This window comes from Haemorhous mexicanus, chromosome 3 (genome assembly GCF_027477595.1).
Source record: "Haemorhous mexicanus isolate bHaeMex1 chromosome 3, bHaeMex1.pri, whole genome shotgun sequence".
In the NCBI taxonomy this organism is placed as follows: Eukaryota; Metazoa; Chordata; class Aves; order Passeriformes; family Fringillidae; genus Haemorhous; species Haemorhous mexicanus.
Genome location: NC_082343.1, coordinates 68,351,258 through 68,370,667, shown reverse-complemented (window position 1 = coordinate 68,370,667; position 19,410 = coordinate 68,351,258). Strand labels below are relative to the sequence as shown.

The 19,410-nt window shown below is 37.7% G+C and overlaps 1 protein-coding gene across 1 annotated transcript; it reads left to right on the top strand.

Moving 5' to 3' along the window:
- Positions 1–9,208: 9,208 nt before the first annotated feature.
- On the top strand, positions 9,209–18,735 carry LOC132325818 (nephrocan-like). The gene is made up of 3 exons (XM_059843380.1): positions 9,209–9,394; positions 14,281–15,182; positions 18,288–18,735. The coding sequence occupies exons 1-3, from the start codon at positions 9,209–9,211 to the stop codon at positions 18,733–18,735; spliced, it is 1,536 nt and encodes a 511-aa protein (XP_059699363.1).
- The last annotated feature ends 675 nt before the right edge of the window (positions 18,736–19,410 follow it).

Here is a 19,410-nt window from a genome sequence, read left to right as displayed (position 1 = left end):
GAATTGCAGGATGAACAATATAAAATGTATTTTCCTTTTTTAAGCTCATGCTGGTTCTGAAAATGAAAACAAATTTTAAGGAATAAGCACATGGGTGCTTTCTCCAAGTCACTTTCCTTGCTTACAGCTCATCTCCTTTGAAATGCTGCAACCCTGATGTTGATTTCAGTGGGAGCTTTATTACGTTTATTTCTTTTGTGGAGAAATAAACGTAATAAACACATGCAGGTTGTTTTTATTGCACTGAAGCTGTAATTCCAGCTCAAAAGGGAGAGCAGATCACTTCAACCCAGACCAGGACCCTAATCCTGCCTACACAAACTACTCTGCCAGCACCAGAGAGGGGGAGCACAAGGACCCTCCAGTCAGTGGAGGGGATACCAAGATAATGGTGGGGGCACAAGCACCCCTCACACACAGCCCTGGGGCTGAAGGGCATCCTGGACTGAGCTTGTTTCCTTTCTCCACTTTGCATAAATAAATGATTGGAACACAGATTGACAGAAAGACACCACTTTACAGCTCAGTGCTTAGACCAGTCACCTGGAATGCAAAGAGATATGTCAGAGCAGGAAGGAATTGTACTTCCATTAATCTGGGCTTTCAGAAGAGCTTGATAAAAGCAAACTTCACCACTACCAGTAGGTATCACATTTCCTCTGGGACCTGCTATTGTAGGCTTGACAAGGAGCTGACAAAGTGTTGTTACAAACCCGTTCACTTGCCCTTTACCTTTTTTTGTGGTTTCACCCCAGCCTATGCAGCTGCTCACTCACTGCCCCACCAGCAGGACAGGGGACAGAATCAGGAGGATAAAAGGTAGAGAGCTTGTGGGTTTAGACAAAGAGAGTTTAATAGGGAGAGTAAAAGCTGAGTAAGCAAACAAAAACATAATTCACTGTTTCCCATGGGCAGGCAGGTGTTCAGCCATCTCCAGAGGAGCAGGGCCCTGTGAGAAATAGCTACTCACTTTTCATAGTTTAGGAAGGGTTATTAAACCTTATCAAAAATACAACAGAAGACTGAATAAAGAAAAAAGGTTATGGCGCTGGGAGCAAAATACTTCCCCCCCCCCCCCCCCCCCTGTGCTCAGCCCCCTCACAATGGAGGTTTTTCTCTTTTAACCCTTTAACCCCTCCCAAAGTTCTGTCCACCAACCCCTTCTTGGCTGTCCAGTAGTGGAGATCTCTTCCTCGAATCCTGATTGGAGGTCAGATGTCACCATAGTAACAAGCCAACCCTCCCAGATGTCCCAATTCCTGCTGGCCCTTGATAACCACGCGAGGGGGTAAAATATAACTCTAAATCTATAAACTTTTCTTAACCTATATACACGATATTTGTCCATTATTTGTGAGAGTCAATCATCCCATTACTCATCTATCACAGCCCCATCACGTATAATGGTTACTTGGGAAGCCAAACACCATCATCCAAACATCCCCCACTTTCTCCTTCTTCTCCTCACTTTATATACTGAGCATGATGTCATATGGTCAGGAATATCCCTTTAATCAGTTGTGGTCAGCTGTCCTGGTTGTGTCTCCTCTCAACTTCCCATGTACTCCCAACCTTCCTTGCCAGCATGGCAGTACAAAAAACACAGAAGGCCTTGGCTATGTGTAAGCCCTGCTCAGCAATAGCAAAACCAAACATTTTCAACTCTGTGTTCAGCACAAATCCAAAATACAGCCCGACACTAAGTACTATGAAGAAAACTACCCCAGACAAAACCAGTGCACCACTTAAACTGTCTGCACTGCTATTAAAGATAGGTAGTAACAAAATGGGCGACTAATGGGGGATTCTCTTACTGTTAAGCCCATCCATGGTGGAAACAAAAGATACAGACACCTTTACATAAACCTACAGAAAACATTCTGGCTTTGTAAATCAGTGTATTCAGAATAGGAGCTGAGGAAAGGCTGTAAGTGCTTTGGAGGGAGTCCAGCTGCAGAGAGTATTTGCCTGACCTTCATCCTGATTTTCATTCTTCACAGCTGTAGCAACTGTCTTTTTTTACACAACAGCATCCAACAGAAAATCAAAATGTTTGCTGGATCAAAAGCCAAACCAATTTTATTGTTTCAATTATTTCAGCCACAAAAGAGAATTAATTATTTCAGGACTATCAGTTTTTATGTTAGCTTTGACTTTGAGTCTGGTTCTGCACTGGAGAAGTACCTATAGAATTCTGTTACATTCTTTGCCATTTTGTAATGGAACAGTAATGTATCACTTAGCCAAAAATTGGCAGTTTCTGCTCATATATCTCTATCATTCATTTGAACAGTATCTCCTTATCTCGACAGAGAAGTTTCCCATAGTTACTATGTAACATATCTATAGCAAATACTGCCTTCAAAAACTTAGACATGTAATTTAAGTATGACTGCTTCTTTTTAAAGAATCACTTATTCTTGGGTTTTTAGTGTCCTTTTCCTTTAGCTTAGGGGTTAGTCCCACTCTATCTTTAATTGTCTTTATCTACAGTGATATCAGAGTTCTGTGGTCGTTACTTTTAATTCTTTCATCCCTTATCAGTACTACCTTTGCTTTGCATGTCCTTACATTTCACCTCTCAAACAAGGTTTTGTCTCCACTTACTCCACTCAAAGATTAGCTTCTCAAATACAATCCTTTTAGAAGCTTACCTGCAGCATAGTATCTGTCTAATACATGCTGGCTTATGGATAAATGAGAAGAAATGCTTAAAGAAACATTTTTCAAAAAATCAGTAAATATCATTAGCTATTTATATTCCTCACTAGAAATACAGTGTAAAAGAGGAGTTGGAAGTAAAAGCAGGTATCACTTGCTTTTAAGGGTAAACAAACGAATAATTTAGTTATCTAAAAACTATGCTTGCAGGTTTCCTAGAAAATTCTCATCAATTCCAGTTACCCTTGAAATGCCTCCCAAAATCCCCTAGAGCAACCATAGCTCTGTTCTGTAAGGAAGCTGTGCAGTAATTATGGAATTGAACCTAAGAAAGGTTAGTAGTTTTGGCCTTCAATTAGATTAAATCAATTTAGAGTAAACTGTAGCATACTACACCTTGATAACATCAACAAAGTAATTGAAGAACATTGAAAGAACAGCAGTAGTCTGAGTCAGCTGGTCCAGTAGTAAGAATCCTTTCTACAAGGAGTATTTCTAACAATCATACAGTTGAAGCAACTTATATGTCAAGAAGAATTTGGATTTGCTGCCTTTAATGTCAAAGATTTCACTGAAAGCTTTGTGATCTGCTCCTTTGACCTTATCTATGGAGTGATAGAGCTGGTGAAGCTAATCACCAGTTAATTCCTCCACATATAATTTATGTACATAATTTCAGTTATTTTAGACAACGTAGAGAGAACATGAGATCTCCTTATTACACTGCTATTAAGTACATTTAAGTACAAATGGTCCTTCATAAATTAAAACCTGCACACTTTAACTGATTACTGGAGTACCTAATTAATCATCTGAAAACTTGCTTCGAGCTTTAAGAGTAAATGACCTTAAGCGTGAGGAGGACATATTTTCAGACAAAAAAAAAAATCCAAAGTAATACCTGAATCAAAATTTAAAAATAAATTACTTGGATTGACATCCCTGTGTGAGATAGAATGCAAACCTTTGGTTAGCCCCAGTCCCTGCACAAAGAATTTACAATATAAACATGTGTGTTTGCACATGAGGGTCAGTTCACCCTCTGTAATTGCAGCTGCCCAGCTGTGCGTGCCAGGCTGCAGCGCCTGCACATGTCAAGGCCACCTTCTGTGTGGTTTGTGCTGAAGCACCTTGCGTGGTTGCATTGTGTGGGTGGCTGTGCAGTCACAAGTTGGGGCACCAAAGGGGAAATGGAGAGAAAACAGGTAATATCTAACAGCATCAAAGTGTGGGAGAAAATCAGAAATGGTAACGCAAGAAAAGGAGATAGAGAAGAAGATTAGAATGTGCCTGTCTAAAGCACACTCCTTTCTGAAACAGAGGGAGCTGTCCATCTGTAATGCTACTTGAACAGCCACACATTTTCGGTTGTCATTACAGAAAATTTCTGCTGACAACCCCCAGAGATTTTGGGTTTTGTATTTTAGGTGATTCCTGCCTTGCAGACCTAACTAGTTCATAGTTGGCTGCATTTTACAGTCCATGGGTGCAACAGTTTACTGATGACCATTCTGAATACTCACTCCCTATTGCTCTCACAGGTCACTTTTCAGACCAGCTTTTCTTTTTTAGAGTGCTGTTGTGATCTCAGTCTCATGCTTATTTCTAAGTGTACACTTATGCTTAGCTATTTTCATTCTGAATTTTTGTTTTGTTTTAACAAATGAATGAAAGACATGCCAAAAATGTACAGCTTTACAGCATGCAAGAATGAAACCCTCTTTCTATGCACACAGTGTGTAAAATTTAAAAACTGCTGTTTCAGAGTCCTGTGCCTTGCAGTTTGAAAAGAAGACAATTTTACAGTTTAAGCTCCATTCTGATTCTGTTGGATGCTCAGTTATGAGCAGGCTGCTTTAAAAGCTAAAGATATTTACAGGAAATGGAAGGGCCAGAACAAACTTGTTCCCTACTACTAGCAAAAGTACTAGCAAAGTTCCATTGATTTTTCAGTTCCCTTATTGACTGGGTAATCCTTCCCTGCCATTTTACTTTTAGGTGGTACTGCACAAGACAGGATCTCACACACGTTAATTACAGATCTTATATAATCTTTCACATACAAAAGACCTCTGTGTTTAATTCTAGGCTGAGAACAGACTCAGCCATCAGATCTACCCTCTTTACTTCCCTCCTCTTAATTCCTTTTTGGAAATTACTTATAATGTCATTAATAGGAAACTGTCATTATACATACCCTAATCTCTCATTTTATGGGCAGAGCTCTCTGAGGTTCAATTATTGAAAAATATTCCTCTATCAAGTGGATGCCATTGCCTACAATACCTTGAAGGCCAGTTACAACATTATTAGTGGCATATGTGTATGAAATTATGTAAATTGACCTCCTCCAGGTGGATTGTTTTTTGTGGGGTGCCTGCCCCAGATGCATCTGATCTGAGCTAGAATCCCTTAGTACTCATAAAACTGGCAGTGAGTAAAACTCTTCAATATGTGAATTTCCATTTAACAAAATTTCATTCCTTTCAATCTGTTTCACCGTGCTGGTTCCTCTGGAATGCAAATGTGCCCTGGACAAGTGAAATGCAAGAAATTCCTAAGGGGTTATCACTTGCATCTCCTCTATATTGCCAGCATGGAGGAAGAAAAGGAAACCTACCTTTTTGTGTGGAAGAAAAATCTGCTTTAACTCATCCAGCAGCTGTTTCCAGTGTATGAAGATGACCTTGCCTGGAGTTAGAACACACCTTCTCCACATACTATGAAAATGGATAAAAATAGTTCCACAAAATTCTTGGCTTAAGAAAATTGAGATACTTTTTTTTTTTCCAGACAGGTCTCTGATTGCTTTTGTGAAACTCTGCTTTGTAGGATTAAAACACAAAATAATTTAAAATAAATTTATAACCTGCATATTAATTAGGTCTTAATAATTGTCCTAGAATCCATTTGCTGACATTCTTGATTCAGTGTAACCCTCTGAGGCTCTTTGTTTAGGAAGCATTTCTGCAAAGTATTTCAGGACATTTCAACAGATGATCAATAGACACATAACATTTTGAAAAACAATGTTATGGTTGTTTCCCTTAGCAGCCTGATCTACTCTGAAGAGAAGTGCTTGATTGAAGGTAACCTTTGCAGCAGACAAATGCCATTTGCTGTCCCTATGAAAAACTGGTCCAAATCCAAATTTAAAAACTCCAGCAAAAAATAATTATAAATTCACATGTACTCAGTGGCAGGCACTTGATAGCATATGGCACCTAAATATGCCAAGGATTCTTTAGAGCATACGCCATCACTTAGCAGTTCCTACTTGCCAAATTGCTTCTGCTTGTGACACCCCTCAGGGATCAAGCTCCTGTCCGTGCCCTGTGCAAGCCCTGAGCTGGACTTTTGCTACCATTTTTCCTTTCCATAGGCAAGGGACACCCCAACTGCAAAAGCTCAGCTTCTCCATGTCTTTTGTTATAAGACAGCATCTTCCTTTGCATGGTCTGTGCCATCAGGTACATTACAAGGGATCCACCTGCAGGTTTATAGGCTTTCTTCAGACATTTCTAAACACACCATAACAATAGTTTTGCAGGTTCATTCTTCCCATTTTAATGTCATCTTACTTTTATGTCATTTTCTAAATCTTACGTTATAAAGTTATGTCTTGACCTGAATTCGAGTGCTTTTGTCAAACCTGTTACTCTGGTGAAGAAAGAAAAGGCCCATACACTAGTTCTGCTGAAATATTGTGTGAGGAAAGGCTTGTACAAAAATAGCATATTTTTCTTTGGCTAACTGATATATTTGGGAAAAAACCCACCAAACTTTACAGTCCTTTATGAGCCCTACTTCAGATTTGAAATAAAAGCAGTAAGCCTGAAAGATCTAATTTCCAGCAAATAAAGCTTGTGCTTTATCCAAATTTGTCCAATATATTTAATCAATGTCTTTATTAGCTACCAACAAGACAATGTCTGACACAGACTTGGGATTTTGCAGGTTTTGATCTGAAATGTTTACCTTTGGTTAAAGCACACACGGTGTAGGATGTCTCTGGGACTTCTCACAGGGGCAGGTTCGGGTGCTATTGCTCATTCTTTCTGACACAGAAGTGATGGAGTGCTACATCATGCCTTTAGTCCTGCACAGGAATCCCCATCAAAAGCTTGGGAGAGTTTGCATAAAACCTGCTGCCAGGAAATGGCCACAGTGATTCATCTTCCTAATAGTGTGCTGTGAGGTTGTGCAATTCATGGGCCAGCAGTGCTATGCCCAGTACCAAGATTCTGAAATGTTTATAAATCTTTTTTTTGGGGGGGGGAGCTTATTTTGGTTTTGTTTTGGTGGGGAGTTTTTTGCTTGATTGGTTTGGTTTTGTTTTGGGGTTTGGTTTTTTGTTTTTTAATTATTGCATAGCCCACAGCTTCCTGCTAAGCTTATGCTCATACAGTTCTGGACTCTTTGTCTGTGCTGCTGCCATCAGGTCTCCTAAAGTCAATAAATGCCTGCAGGTCATAATTTTATGCAAATGCAAAGTCATCAGCTCTGGTGTGAAAATTTGTACAGAATAGGTTTAATAAGACATCATCTTTTATAGCTATTGTTTTAAATTACCTAGCTGCCAAAAGCAGACATATATGAGAAAATAATGGATATATAACATCATTCTTGATTAAGTAGTTGTTGTAAATAAAATGGAAATGAACTATTAAACCAATAATGTTTCCTTTCATTAGTTTGAAAAGATCACGGATAGAGACATTACACAAAAATGCCAAGAGCCAAGAATATTGCACCTTACTGTGGTGCAATTACCTTGTAACCACAGCTGGGAATTTTGACATCAGCTGACTGACCAAAAATTTACAAAATAGGGAAGGCTGCAATCTATGACTCTTACAGGGATTTGCAGACTGACTGCAGTACTCTAGAGGTTTCAAAACCAAACCATAGTGTTGGATTTTCCTTTCTTTTGACCCTCCAGGAGCAGAGAGCAGTTTGTTTTGTTAACATTTTTAAGCAAGAGAAATTCCTACACAGGATGCTGAGCAGTACTATCTTAGTTGCATCAGAATGTAAATCCAAATCAATAGAAAGACAGAATCAAAAAAAATATACCACAAGTAGCTGTCAGTATGCAGAAAGGATGTACACTTTTGTCTGAATTCTTTGACTCTTGTAGGGGAAAAAAGAAAGTCAAAGCCACAAGCCAAGTATCAAACCCTAGACTGAGATACATTAAAACACTTCTTTAAATGCACAGCTGCTAAAGCTGCCCACTCACTCATTTTTGCTCAAGTGATCACTATGGCATAAGTCAGGCAGTATTTTTCTGCATAGCTTGTTAAACATGCCAATTTCACAGGCTGCTTTTGGAAAAGGTTTCTGCTCTTGTTGCTTGGTTTAGCAGATTCTGGCTTGCAGTTCTGAACTCACAGTATAGAGGATTAAGGAGACAGAAGGATCTTCAGGAAGGAATATGGCAAATGTCCAGTGTAAGCCCAGCTGCACCCAAAAGGCATTCCCATCAAGGTCTGTTATCCATTTGTCAAATCAACTTGACATTATCTTCTGCTTGGAAAAATTACTAGCCTAGTCTGCATTTAAGGAGTAGGATTACCTGCTTCTCAAGATATGATGGAGAGGATGGAGGCAAGCAGGTAACAGTGCAAAGGAGATCAGTGTGATAAGATACAAAAGTTACAGAAGCACACTGGTTTGTATGTTATAAACTGCTTGACTGCAAAGGAAAATTATCACAACCAAAACCGTATGCCCTTCAAAACTTTACATCTCCAGCTGGCACAGCTAGCAGATATGTCAGAGAAGCACTAATAAGCACAGAGAAAACTCTAGGGGAAATCTTTCTGTTCTCCATCTGTCATGTAGTAAATAGGTCTTATTGATTATCTACCACTTGATTTATACTAAATGCTTTCAAACATTTCCCATTTATAATTTTCAAATACAAGAATAATTAAATTTTGATTTATGGGAATTACACAAGAAGAGGTGATTTTTTGTCCAGTCAGAAGCACTCAGCTGTACCACAGATATTAAGAAAACTAATAGAATGTTTTAGCTTTAAAATAGTAGCAGCCTGAGTTTTGAGGTTTTGGATGGTGGTCTGAATAACGCAAGAGGAAGAGCAAAAAAGCTTCAGTGTTGGCTGTAGTTGTGTTTTTACTGTTTCTAATACTGGGTCACTGAAGATACAAAGGTTTTACAGCCCCACTATAAAACAGCTCTTTATCTTTTCTCCACTAATTCCATGGTGTCACATTTAACAAAACTAGGAAACTGAAGATAATATGGATGTTTGCAGATTAGCTGTCAGGTAATAAATAACACTAATTTCACATACCTACAAATGTAAAGGCACCTTATCACTGTTTAAGTTTCTCACTCTTTGTAATGCCTGCCAACATTTTAACCCAGGCAAATTACAGTATTGTTTTTGCTGTTTTTTCACTGGGATAAAATACACAGTCATAATATCCTTTTATCAGATTTCATGGTATAAAAGGGCTTTGGTGCTTAATTCAAGCTGTAAGTTGCTGAGGCAATTATAGAGTTCCTGTTTTGGAAGATGTATTTGTCTTGCCTTTTAGTTGCCTTGTCTTTTCACAGTGCTCTAAGTACCACTTGCCCAAGAAGATGCAGCTGTGACCCTGCCCAGTCAGTGCAATGCTACAGGGCTACAGAGATCCCCAGAGAAATTCCTTTTACCACCAGGAGACTCTACATCAGCCACAGCAAAATTAAGCAACTGCAGGTAAGAAAACCCAGAAAAAATACTTTTTGTAATGCACTGTAACTGAAAGTTAGACTTCCCAGATGGTGGTGGCATCTAGTGAGGAGAGAATCTTATTCTATGTTCTAAAAACTGATGAAGTGCTGCCAGATCTGGTTTTATTTTTACTTACTGTTTAAGGATATGTAAATATATTCCTGTAGTGTTTTCATGCTCCTGCAGCTCCAAGCACTAGTTCACGCTGTCAAAATTATATTTTGTATGAAACTCAAAAAAAATAGTATTTTACAACTAGCAGCCAAAGGTTGAGTTGTTTTATATATGGTCAAATAACTATTGACTTTCAGAGTAATTTTTTAACCTGTTAAAATCTTTTTCTATTTTTGGTACAATATAATACTTTTCCACAGTAAAATGAGTGGGTTTATGTCATTAGACTAATTTCCCTAATGAATGAAATTGAAGCTCTTTTTCCCCTCTCGAGCTGCAAGTGTCAGGTACAACTGCTATTAGAAATGGCAGAGGAAGTAAGTTTGAGTCTAAGGCACAGCATGAGATGTTTCTAAAAGCAAGGCCAGGCCTCTCTAATAACCCACATAAATGAGAGCTTCTAACCAAAGCTGCCAGCTATTTGTGCTATTGAAAAACTTTATTCTGGGTTTCCTGAGGCACCACTGGTTCACTTTATTAAAGGCATCAGCTTATGCTCACCTTGCACTGCACTCTGGAATGGTGCTTCTTTGTTTCCTACCCTGGAATAAATATCTTTATTTAATAAATTCACCTTGTATAGATAGACACAAGGGAAATATAACCACCTGTATTACACATGCTTGCTGCGTATCAATTTACTACAAATAATAAGAAATGTGCAATTCAAATGAGATACAATTTCTCTTACAAAAATTTAAGTGCTCTGAAATGCATCTTTGATTTCGCCCACAGGACTAAATGAAATAAGGTGGAAGGCAGCTTAGAGCAGCATCTAGAATGCCTGTTTCCCATTGAGAAATAGTCATTGTACAGTTTTCCTCTGAGAAAGTTTACTCTTTTAGCTGCTACTAATATCTCTGGTTTTCTTGTTTTATCTCACACACCCACAAGAGTCAAACATTGGTGTGATTTAGCTATACTCGGGGTAAACAAAAGAATGAATTCTGTATTAGGAAATACATTTTATCCCTCCTCCACCCCATTCTTTTTTTTCCAAGATAAGTAAGATGAGCCATTTTCCATTTCTTAGGCTAGTTGTCCATACCTGTAAGCAAATCCTCAGTTACAAGTGAAGTGGCCTTAGGTTCTGACTAGAGCAAAAGACAGGTGTCATAAAGCATTTAAATGTTGGATATAAGTCAATGAAGTAGTGGGATAAATGTTTTATGACCGATCAAAACAAATGGTGTGTGAAACCATCTAAGAAGAGAGTTTTTCCCTTTATACATTAATTCCACTGGCTATGAGTCTGCCTTACTGCTGCTACTGACTTTGCATTGAAAGGAAAGAAATCCTTTCACACTACATCCTTGTAGTTATGCAGGCTATTTCCTTGAGATTATACTGCATCTTTGGATATATTTTTTTCTTTTTTTTCCCATGCAACCAATTATACTTCATAGGTCTTGACATCATAAATACCTATGCTTGATTTTACACAGCCGAGCAATTCCACTGGCACATATTATAGTGCTTAAGGAAACATTTCTGCTTGTAAAGCATATGTCTGCTAGCACTGAAATAACTCTATAGGCTTTTAGGGTTTTGGTGTAGGATTTTTGTTCATTTGGCTGGTTTGATTTGGGTATTTTTATTTGCTTGGTTTTTAAAATTCTTTTATTTACCTTCTCATAAAGAAAATAACATACTTTCCTAAAGAAGTTGAATGGAAGCCCAGAGTTCCCACAGCTGACCTCCAAGAGACTTTTATATGTAAGCATTCACAAAGATTATCGTTTGGCAATTAGGTGCCTCAGAAGAATAAAAAAATATTGTTTCAATTACTTCTGCAGCTTAATTTGCACTGATTATTATTAAAATTGTGAAGAAAAAATATTTTAAAAAAGAATATATGTTTGTATGCTAAATCCAGTGTGTTAAAAAAAAAAACCTAAGAAAAATAGTAGATCATTTTGTTTTTTACCCTGGTCAATTTTGTATTTGTTCCGACAGGGCTGATCAGTGTTAAAAACAGTGGCTGGCACTTTTGCTTTTGGTAATTTTACAACCTGAGGTTTGTTATAAAAAGGCTTTATAATACCAAAACTAGATTAATTTTAGCATCTTTTTAAAATATTTTCTGCTTCCTCCTTGACTTGAAGATCAACTACAACCTTTTAACTCTTAATTTAAAATTTAGTTTATATCTAACCATATTAATAAGTGGGGTTTTATCTGCTAAAAGAAAATCATCTACCTTGCCTCCAGCATAGGGAACTGTTTTAAAAAGACTGCTTATAACATATCCCAGGTCACAGCAACTCTAAATCAAAAAAGAAAAAGCTAATTAAAACATCAAATTCCTTAAAATGCTTGTATTAAATAACAGCATATTAGATCCACTTTCAGGAGATCAATGTTTTAAAATATAAAGCTATAATAGTATCATTTTACAGGCAGTCCAGTTAGAGAATAAAACACTGCTTCCTAGCAAAAAAAGATCTGGTGGGCTTTCAAATATGTTTTGATTTGTATTAGAAAGACTGGGTGGTTTATAAAAGCACAGATAAATATTTAAGTCTCAAAACAGCATGGTCACAAGCTTACCAAATAGGTGGAAAATAGAAATTATAATAATCCACAATAAGAAGCCCAACATCATTACAGAGCAAATGTCTGAACATTGACCTTCGCGTAGCTCTCTGTCACTTAATAAGATGAAAATTAAGCCTCTCAGAGACATACAGAAATCAACTGAGGAAAAGCAGAAAACATTGCTTTTGTATTTTCTAGGAGAAAATGTGTTGAATTGTGAAGGTTCATAATTGTTTCAATTTCCATAAGATGGTTTTATAATTACATGTGATTATGTTTTTGTGCTCTTGACCAATGCAGCTCATTCCTATGTACAAGATCACCTTCCTAATCATGACCAAAACTGGACATCAGCAGTTCTGATATTGCTATCTACCTATATATACACAAAACACTGCATTATAGAAAAATAAAATTATATCATTTGGACAACTTTGTTGCTTACTGTTGAAAATATAACATTTTTAATGGAAGTACATTCCCTCATTGAATTTAAATATAATTGATGGAGAAACCTGCTTCAATAGAGGTTCCATATTTATGCTTTCCCAGTAATTGCATCAAAATTTGCAATTCAGAAATTGTTTTGCAAGAGAGAATAAAGTTAATCTGAAAGATAAACTAAGGATACCATAGCAAAATGAAATCTGACTTGTCCTTCACAGCTGTGCAGGCTTTAACTTTAACAGAAGTTAAAATGCAGAGTTTGTAGCTGAGATAAAGAGATACAGCCCAAAAACATGCAAGAGTTGGACAAACAAAGCTGTAAGAAATCTTTTAGCAGTCACCTTCATAAGCTGATTTCCCTTACACAAGTAGGATAGTCAAATGTATCCAACCAGGATTATGGAACAAAATGACTGCTCATCACCTGTACTGCAAAAGGACTTGTACTGCCCTCCATGGAGATTCCTGACTGGGATGAGGGGTTGTGCTGTAGAACAGGCTGTATAGCTTTCCCCACTGAGACTAAAACGTGCTGGGAGCTACCAAGCCCTGGGGGAAATAGCAAGAAGAACCTACAGTTACTTTAGCCTCTCTAACTGGTGTGGTATGCCTGAGACCTGTAGTGATATGTCTTTGGACATGGGAAGGGAAAACAGATGAGGACACTCCTTCCCACCACTCCTATGCAGAACACCTGCTCATGCTGCTTTTTGAGGGGGATTCCCATATAAATTATTTTTTAAGACTCAGTCACTGAGGTCAATGGGAAGCATATTTGGTAATTTCAGAAAACCAATGTTTTAGCAACTGGTGTGCTTGGAGAACTCCCTGGCCCACCCTCATTGCATACTTCTCCTATCTCAGCTTAGAGAGCACTGCCAGATTCACTTAGATTTGCTGCTTGAGACACAAGATGGCAATCTTTGTAAACAAGCACCTTCCAACAGAGCAGAAAAAGAATGAAACAATTGTGTGCCTCTTGATATTATAATTATAGTCAACATCTAAATACCATTTACCACTGCAAAGCATCTGTTTATTTCCAACTAGTAAAAACTAAGTTTCTGTGAAAACACTGTTCCACAGAGGTGATTTTTCAGGCCAGGCTGATTTGACACTTTTGGTTTGATCATATTAATATGTGAGGCTTTTATTTTAAAAGAAGAAGGTAGTGAGGGAGAGAAAAGTGTTGAATTTTAGTTTTCTGCCACAAGAGCAGCAAGAGGTAAAAATATTTGTGGGTACTCTCTCTGGGGAATACATGCTGCAGTGACAGCACTGTTAATCTATGGAAAGGACTGTGTCATGAACTCCAAAGTGCTCTAGCAAGCACCATTGAGCACAATGAACATTAACAACCATCCACTCTCTGCAAGGATTTCTGCCACTGGTGATGTTAGCTTTCCATTTTATACAGGCTATCTACCAGGAGGAAATAAAAGCAATATTCCTTCTTCAAATGTATGTATTTGCTCAAAACCTGACACAGCATAGACTTAAACCAGAAAATTCTGGAAATGTAAATAAATAGTGGCAAACCACAGGTACCTATAGTAATACCTCTAATGTTACCTACCACTTATTTTAGTTTCACATTCTAAATATATTGTTTTTCAGCATATACTAGCAATTGTCCAAGCATCCAGAATTAGTAATCAGTGAGGATATATCTATAAATGTACTATCATATAAATTTTGTTTTTCTCTTTAAGTTTACTGACTTCAGGAGAATGTCAGTCCTTGAAGAGCTGGTCCTATCATGCAGTGGCACAGAATCAATAGAAAACAACACTTTCAAAGCTCTGAGCACCTTGAAATCCCTGGAACTCTGCAAAAATCAGCTAAAGCAAATACCCACCTTTCTCCCATCTGGCCTTGAAATTTTAAGACTCACTGATAACTCCATCAATGCTCTGCATGCATCTGATTTTGCAGGTTTGATGAAACTAAGGGTGCTCGATCTTCGGAACAACTTGATTGCAACTCTGCCTCCGAGTGCATTTTCTTCCCTTCACAATTTACAGAGTCTGATCCTGGATGGCAACAACCTGGAATCTGTGTCTGCACCACTTAGGCTTCCTAGGCTGAAGTATCTGAGCATGGCTGATAATAAAATTAATTCATTTCCAACCAACTTCTTTGCATCTTTTCAAAGTCTACATTTTCTCAGCTTAAGTGGTAACTTTTTGACAAAAGTGCCTCTTGACCTACCTAAATCCCTGCTGTCACTAAAATTAGAGAAAAACCAACTTAAAATGGTGAGACTTCGAGATGTGAAACACCTAGAAAATCTGTCTGAGTTCCTTCTGTCAGAAAATCAGCTGACATCAATAGATGGTGCCCAGGTTCTTCCTAACTTAACAACACTGGAGCTCTCTAAGAACCATCTCCACACTGTGCCACTCAGGCTGCCCGGTAGGCTGCAGAAACTCGACTGCAGCAATAACCTGATCCAAAGGGTGACAGCACAGGACTTTCAAGGACTCCAAGACCTGAAGCACTTGTTTCTGGACAACAACTCTGTCAGCACGTTTGAGGCGGGAGCTCTCCAGCAGTGTGCACACCTTTCCAATCTGGCGCTGGAACAGAATCTCCTCAGTTCTATTCCGCTGAGGCAAGTGAATCTCAGGACAGCTGGTTCTAAGGTGTCATCTCTCCTTCCTTGCATTATGAGAACGAGAGCCAAAAATTGGTATTCAGACCCAGTCACGGTAGAAGTCTGTCCATACCATAAACCCATTGGCGTAACTAGCACTAATTAGCACTCCTGTTAGCAGTCTCAGAGTAGAGCTGCTTTCATTACATCTGTGGCCCCCAATGAATCTGCTCATTTTGCATCTTTCCCTGCCAGTGAGACCACTTTATTTAATTAGCACACGAATAAAAAGAACCTGCTAGGAGAATGCAACAGGCTTACTACCAAGGTTATACTGCTACTTAGATTTACTTTCTCCCACAAAAGAAAAATAATTGAGCATTTGATATAAAGAATAAATAGCAATTTTAAAGCTGATGTTTCTGCCAAGCCACACCAAGTTTATTATTATTAAAATATTAAGATTTTGGGAGCTGAATCTGATCAAAAAGAATGTGCTTTTCCAGTGATATTGGCATTCCCAGCTTCATTAAATTCACACATTACAAGGTATTTGGAATGCATATAAAGTCTCCAGCTTCAGGCTATAAGAAAAATTCCAGTCAACAGAGCACAGAAGAAACATCCCTTGGGCACACTGTGTTCATTAATGCTCTGCTTAGAGGATCTCTTACATTCATCTGAGTATTGGAACTGGCCATTATCAGAGATGGCATATTAAGCCAAATGGAGGCTGGTCTGATCTAAAGTAGCAATTTTATTATTACAAAAGGCTGTGCAAGAAGATGGCATAAAAATAGTGAAGTAATTCCATTAACATCAACTTCTTTAACAAAACTGCACTGTTAAACTTTATTTTTATGGCTTGAAGACAGGTTTAACTAGCCTAAATAAATAATGCAGTAAAATTTCAATTAATTTAGTATCATGTCCTTTAGCATTTGAATCTATTTGGCAACAGCTTTATAATCAGAAACTGATTTAGTGGTGTATAAATATTTGATTTCAGTCTAGCTTGACAGGAATGTTTAATGCTTTGTAGTTACTTTAGTATTGTCTAATCCATCTTATTTTACAACCTTCGTAGTCAAGAGAATTAACAGCAAGGAGTCCTCTACTAGCCTTTAAATGTTACAATTTTTACGGAGATATTGGGAATCTTTCATTCCAACAGTAAATACAGATTTCCAGGGAGGGCTGTAAACATAAAAGAGGTGAAATAATGACAAGAAATAAAACTTATGTACTTAATTTAATTGTCTGGTGATGACCAGGTATGCACGGATATACAGAAAAAGAAACCATTACTTTTGACTTCTATCTGAGAACTCTGTCAGGTGTAAAAGGTTAAAAGATATGACTGATGTGCTAAAGTGAATAGGTCTTAGCAGAATTTTGGCAGAAATGAGGAGAAGAAAAGAAAATAATCCACAAGTCCAAGTATTTTTAGGACTTTTAGAGAAGACCTGTACTTCATAAAATCCTACAGGATGTGGTGAAAATGCAAGGAAGAATCTGATGGTATTCCTTAGAGGGGCAGTAGCACAGTGTGGCTGCCATGGTCAGCTCCCAAGTGAGCATGGCTCCTCTTCCAGCTGCAGAGCACTCAATCATGTACTCGGTGGCATTATTTCCTCTAGATCAACACAGCCTGAAGTCAAACAATATAGCCATAAAGTTAAAGTCTAACATTAGTACAACAACACTCTTCACAGGTTTAAGAACTTGCTGGTCAGGCTTTGGACTGTAATCAGTCTAGATAAACCTCTTGGGTGATTTCCCACTGCCTTTGACATCAGTGGCACTAGGGTTTTACCCCAGAGTACCCTTCTGATATTACAGTGTCATATTGGGCAATTGTCTGCAGTTAAGTTTCAAAACTGATTTACTGCAGTCACAAGCATTTGGTAAGGTCAAATTTTGTGAAGTCAATCACCATATCAATACGTGAAATTCTCGTGTCCCCAGGAAAAATAGCACGATACAGAACTGCCCTACTCTTGAAATAGTAACATTAATCTTGTCAGGTTTTCACAAATCTGGAAACCATCTTTCAGCTTAAGAGGTTCAAATTCGGCTTCACAAAAAACAGTGAGGGTTACCCATAAGTTTACCAATTGTAGTATACTGCTGTTCTATTCTAAATAGGTCTTGGTAATATGATTACCATTTCCCTGGGAGGTTCAGTCAAGTTTCCTTAAAATCTGCAACCTTGACTCTTAATTTCATCACCTTGCATACTACCACAGTAAGGTGATTATTAAGTTACTTTCAAATAAATTTTATTAAAGATATTCCATGCCTATGTTTTTCTGTTAAGCACTTGTCACTAACTATATCAAAGGGAAATGAAAAGATCATAAATGAGAAAGACTTTTGAAATTAAGGTCTTTTCATATAAATTTGTAATGTATATGAAAATAAAAATTATACTGACCTGTCCAGTATCATATCCAGAGATTATCAGCTTTTTCTCTTCTTCTAAATGTAACCAGTTCTAATTCTCAAAAGTACTATTTTAAAAACATTTATATTTTCCCTGTTGCTGATTTTTTAACAGCTTATCATCAGATGGATTACTGCTGTGATGATTAATGTTTGAGTCTTATGGGAGCAGGAGAACAAGTGGAAAAAATATAATTCTTTACAAACTAAGAAACGTTTTTAAACAAATCATATATAAAAGTAGTTGAAGGAGCAGTGCTGCCACAATTGTCTATACTTTTGATCTTTCATGGTGCTATACTATCATTGGCGTTGAAGAGTACAAAAAGCATTTTTAAACTTGACTATTTAATTTAAACAGCTGATTTTCTTCATAATACAGCACAAAACTGCTGTTCAGTTCAGTTGCATGAACAGTCAGTACAGGTCAGAACTGCAGTAATTTGGGAAAACATTTCAACGGTGTACACACAGTACACCTATAATGTAAAAACAAGGAACAAACAAACATACCCAAACCCAATATGAACAACTGTTTTTGCAGAAGATTGCATTTTTTTAGTGACAGCTTTATTTTAGTTCATCAGATGTGCCTGGACCAATACCCACCACCAAATACCACTTACCAGAAACAGTATGATGAACATAACACCTTTCTATTGTTTTATTTTTGCTCAGACTTCCAGACACCCTTGCTAGATTGGATCTAAAAGGAAATGACATAGAGGATGTTGGAGAACAAGAGCTGAAGGACTTGAAACAGCTTCAGGTTTTAAATTTACGGAATAACAAGATATCTCTCTTGGATCGCAAAGTCTTGGAGTATTTACCTCGTCTTCGTCACCTGTATTTAGATGGGAACCCTTGGAACTGCACCTGTGACCTTCTCAGAACCAGGAGAGCACTGGTGGCCAAAGGGACGGATGTGCGGGGAGGGCAGTGTGCAGCGCCGGCACAAAGCCGAGGAGAAAGCTGGATGTCTTCCAAAAAGATTCTGCAGCAGTGCGAAGACAATCTGTCTTCCATGGAAAGAGGCAAAGAGGACAGAAAGAAAATGAAACTCAATGAGGCCTCCAGCACTGGAGTGAACACAGATGATGATTACTATGATTATGAATTAGATTAATGTCACAGTTTATCTTTAGTGAACCTTAAAGTTGTCTAGAGCTGCCCACTGCCACCACTGTCTCTACTGACAAGCAGTCTTCTCATCTGTCATTAGCTTTTCCTGCTCTATTTGTACTACAAGAAATAATAGCCAGTGACAGAAGGGCTACAGTAAGGCTGTCTTTGTGAACTAAATATTGTAAAAAGAAAAACCCACTTGTTTTTCTATACCATTAGTACTATGTAGTTTGAGGGAAGCAAGAATACAATTTCCATCTCTTAGAAAAGCAGTCTGTAACTCTGTATGAAACTTTTTATAGTAGAACATTTCTTATAGTTGCATAAATCCCCCACAAATAAAATTCTGCAATACCACAAGACACTATTACGAGGAGTCTGGCATTCAACACATTTTAACTCACAAGTCTGCAGGTGGACATGGAGAGTTATACTGATGTGAGCAATTTTTTGAGATTGTTCAGAAATTCTTGCTTTTGAGAAATTGATTTCAGTTTTCCTGAAATATTTCCCTTTTTTGTTTATTTTATACTATTTTAAATGACATTAGACTAAATTAGCTGAGCTGCAGGCAAAACACAGAAGCCTTATCTTCATCAGAGCAAGTGAAATAAACAGAAGAATCAGTGTCCTGGTTAATGAGATTTAATAGTAGTTCTGAAATTAACTAATAGTG

What these genes read in the sequence shown, in the direction of transcription:
- LOC132325818 (XM_059843380.1), top strand. Translation starts at nt 9,209, where the DNA reads ATGTATTTGTCTTGCCTTTTAGTTGCCTTGTCTTTTCACAGTGCTCTA. An exon ending in GCAAAATTAAGCAACTGCAG is followed by an intron (nt 9,395 to 14,280) that starts GTAAGAAAACCC and finishes TTTCTCTTTAAG; the next exon opens with TTTACTGACTTCAGGAGAAT. An exon ending in CTCAGTTCTATTCCGCTGAG is followed by an intron (nt 15,183 to 18,287) that starts GCAAGTGAATCT and finishes ATTTTTGCTCAG; the next exon opens with ACTTCCAGACACCCTTGCTA.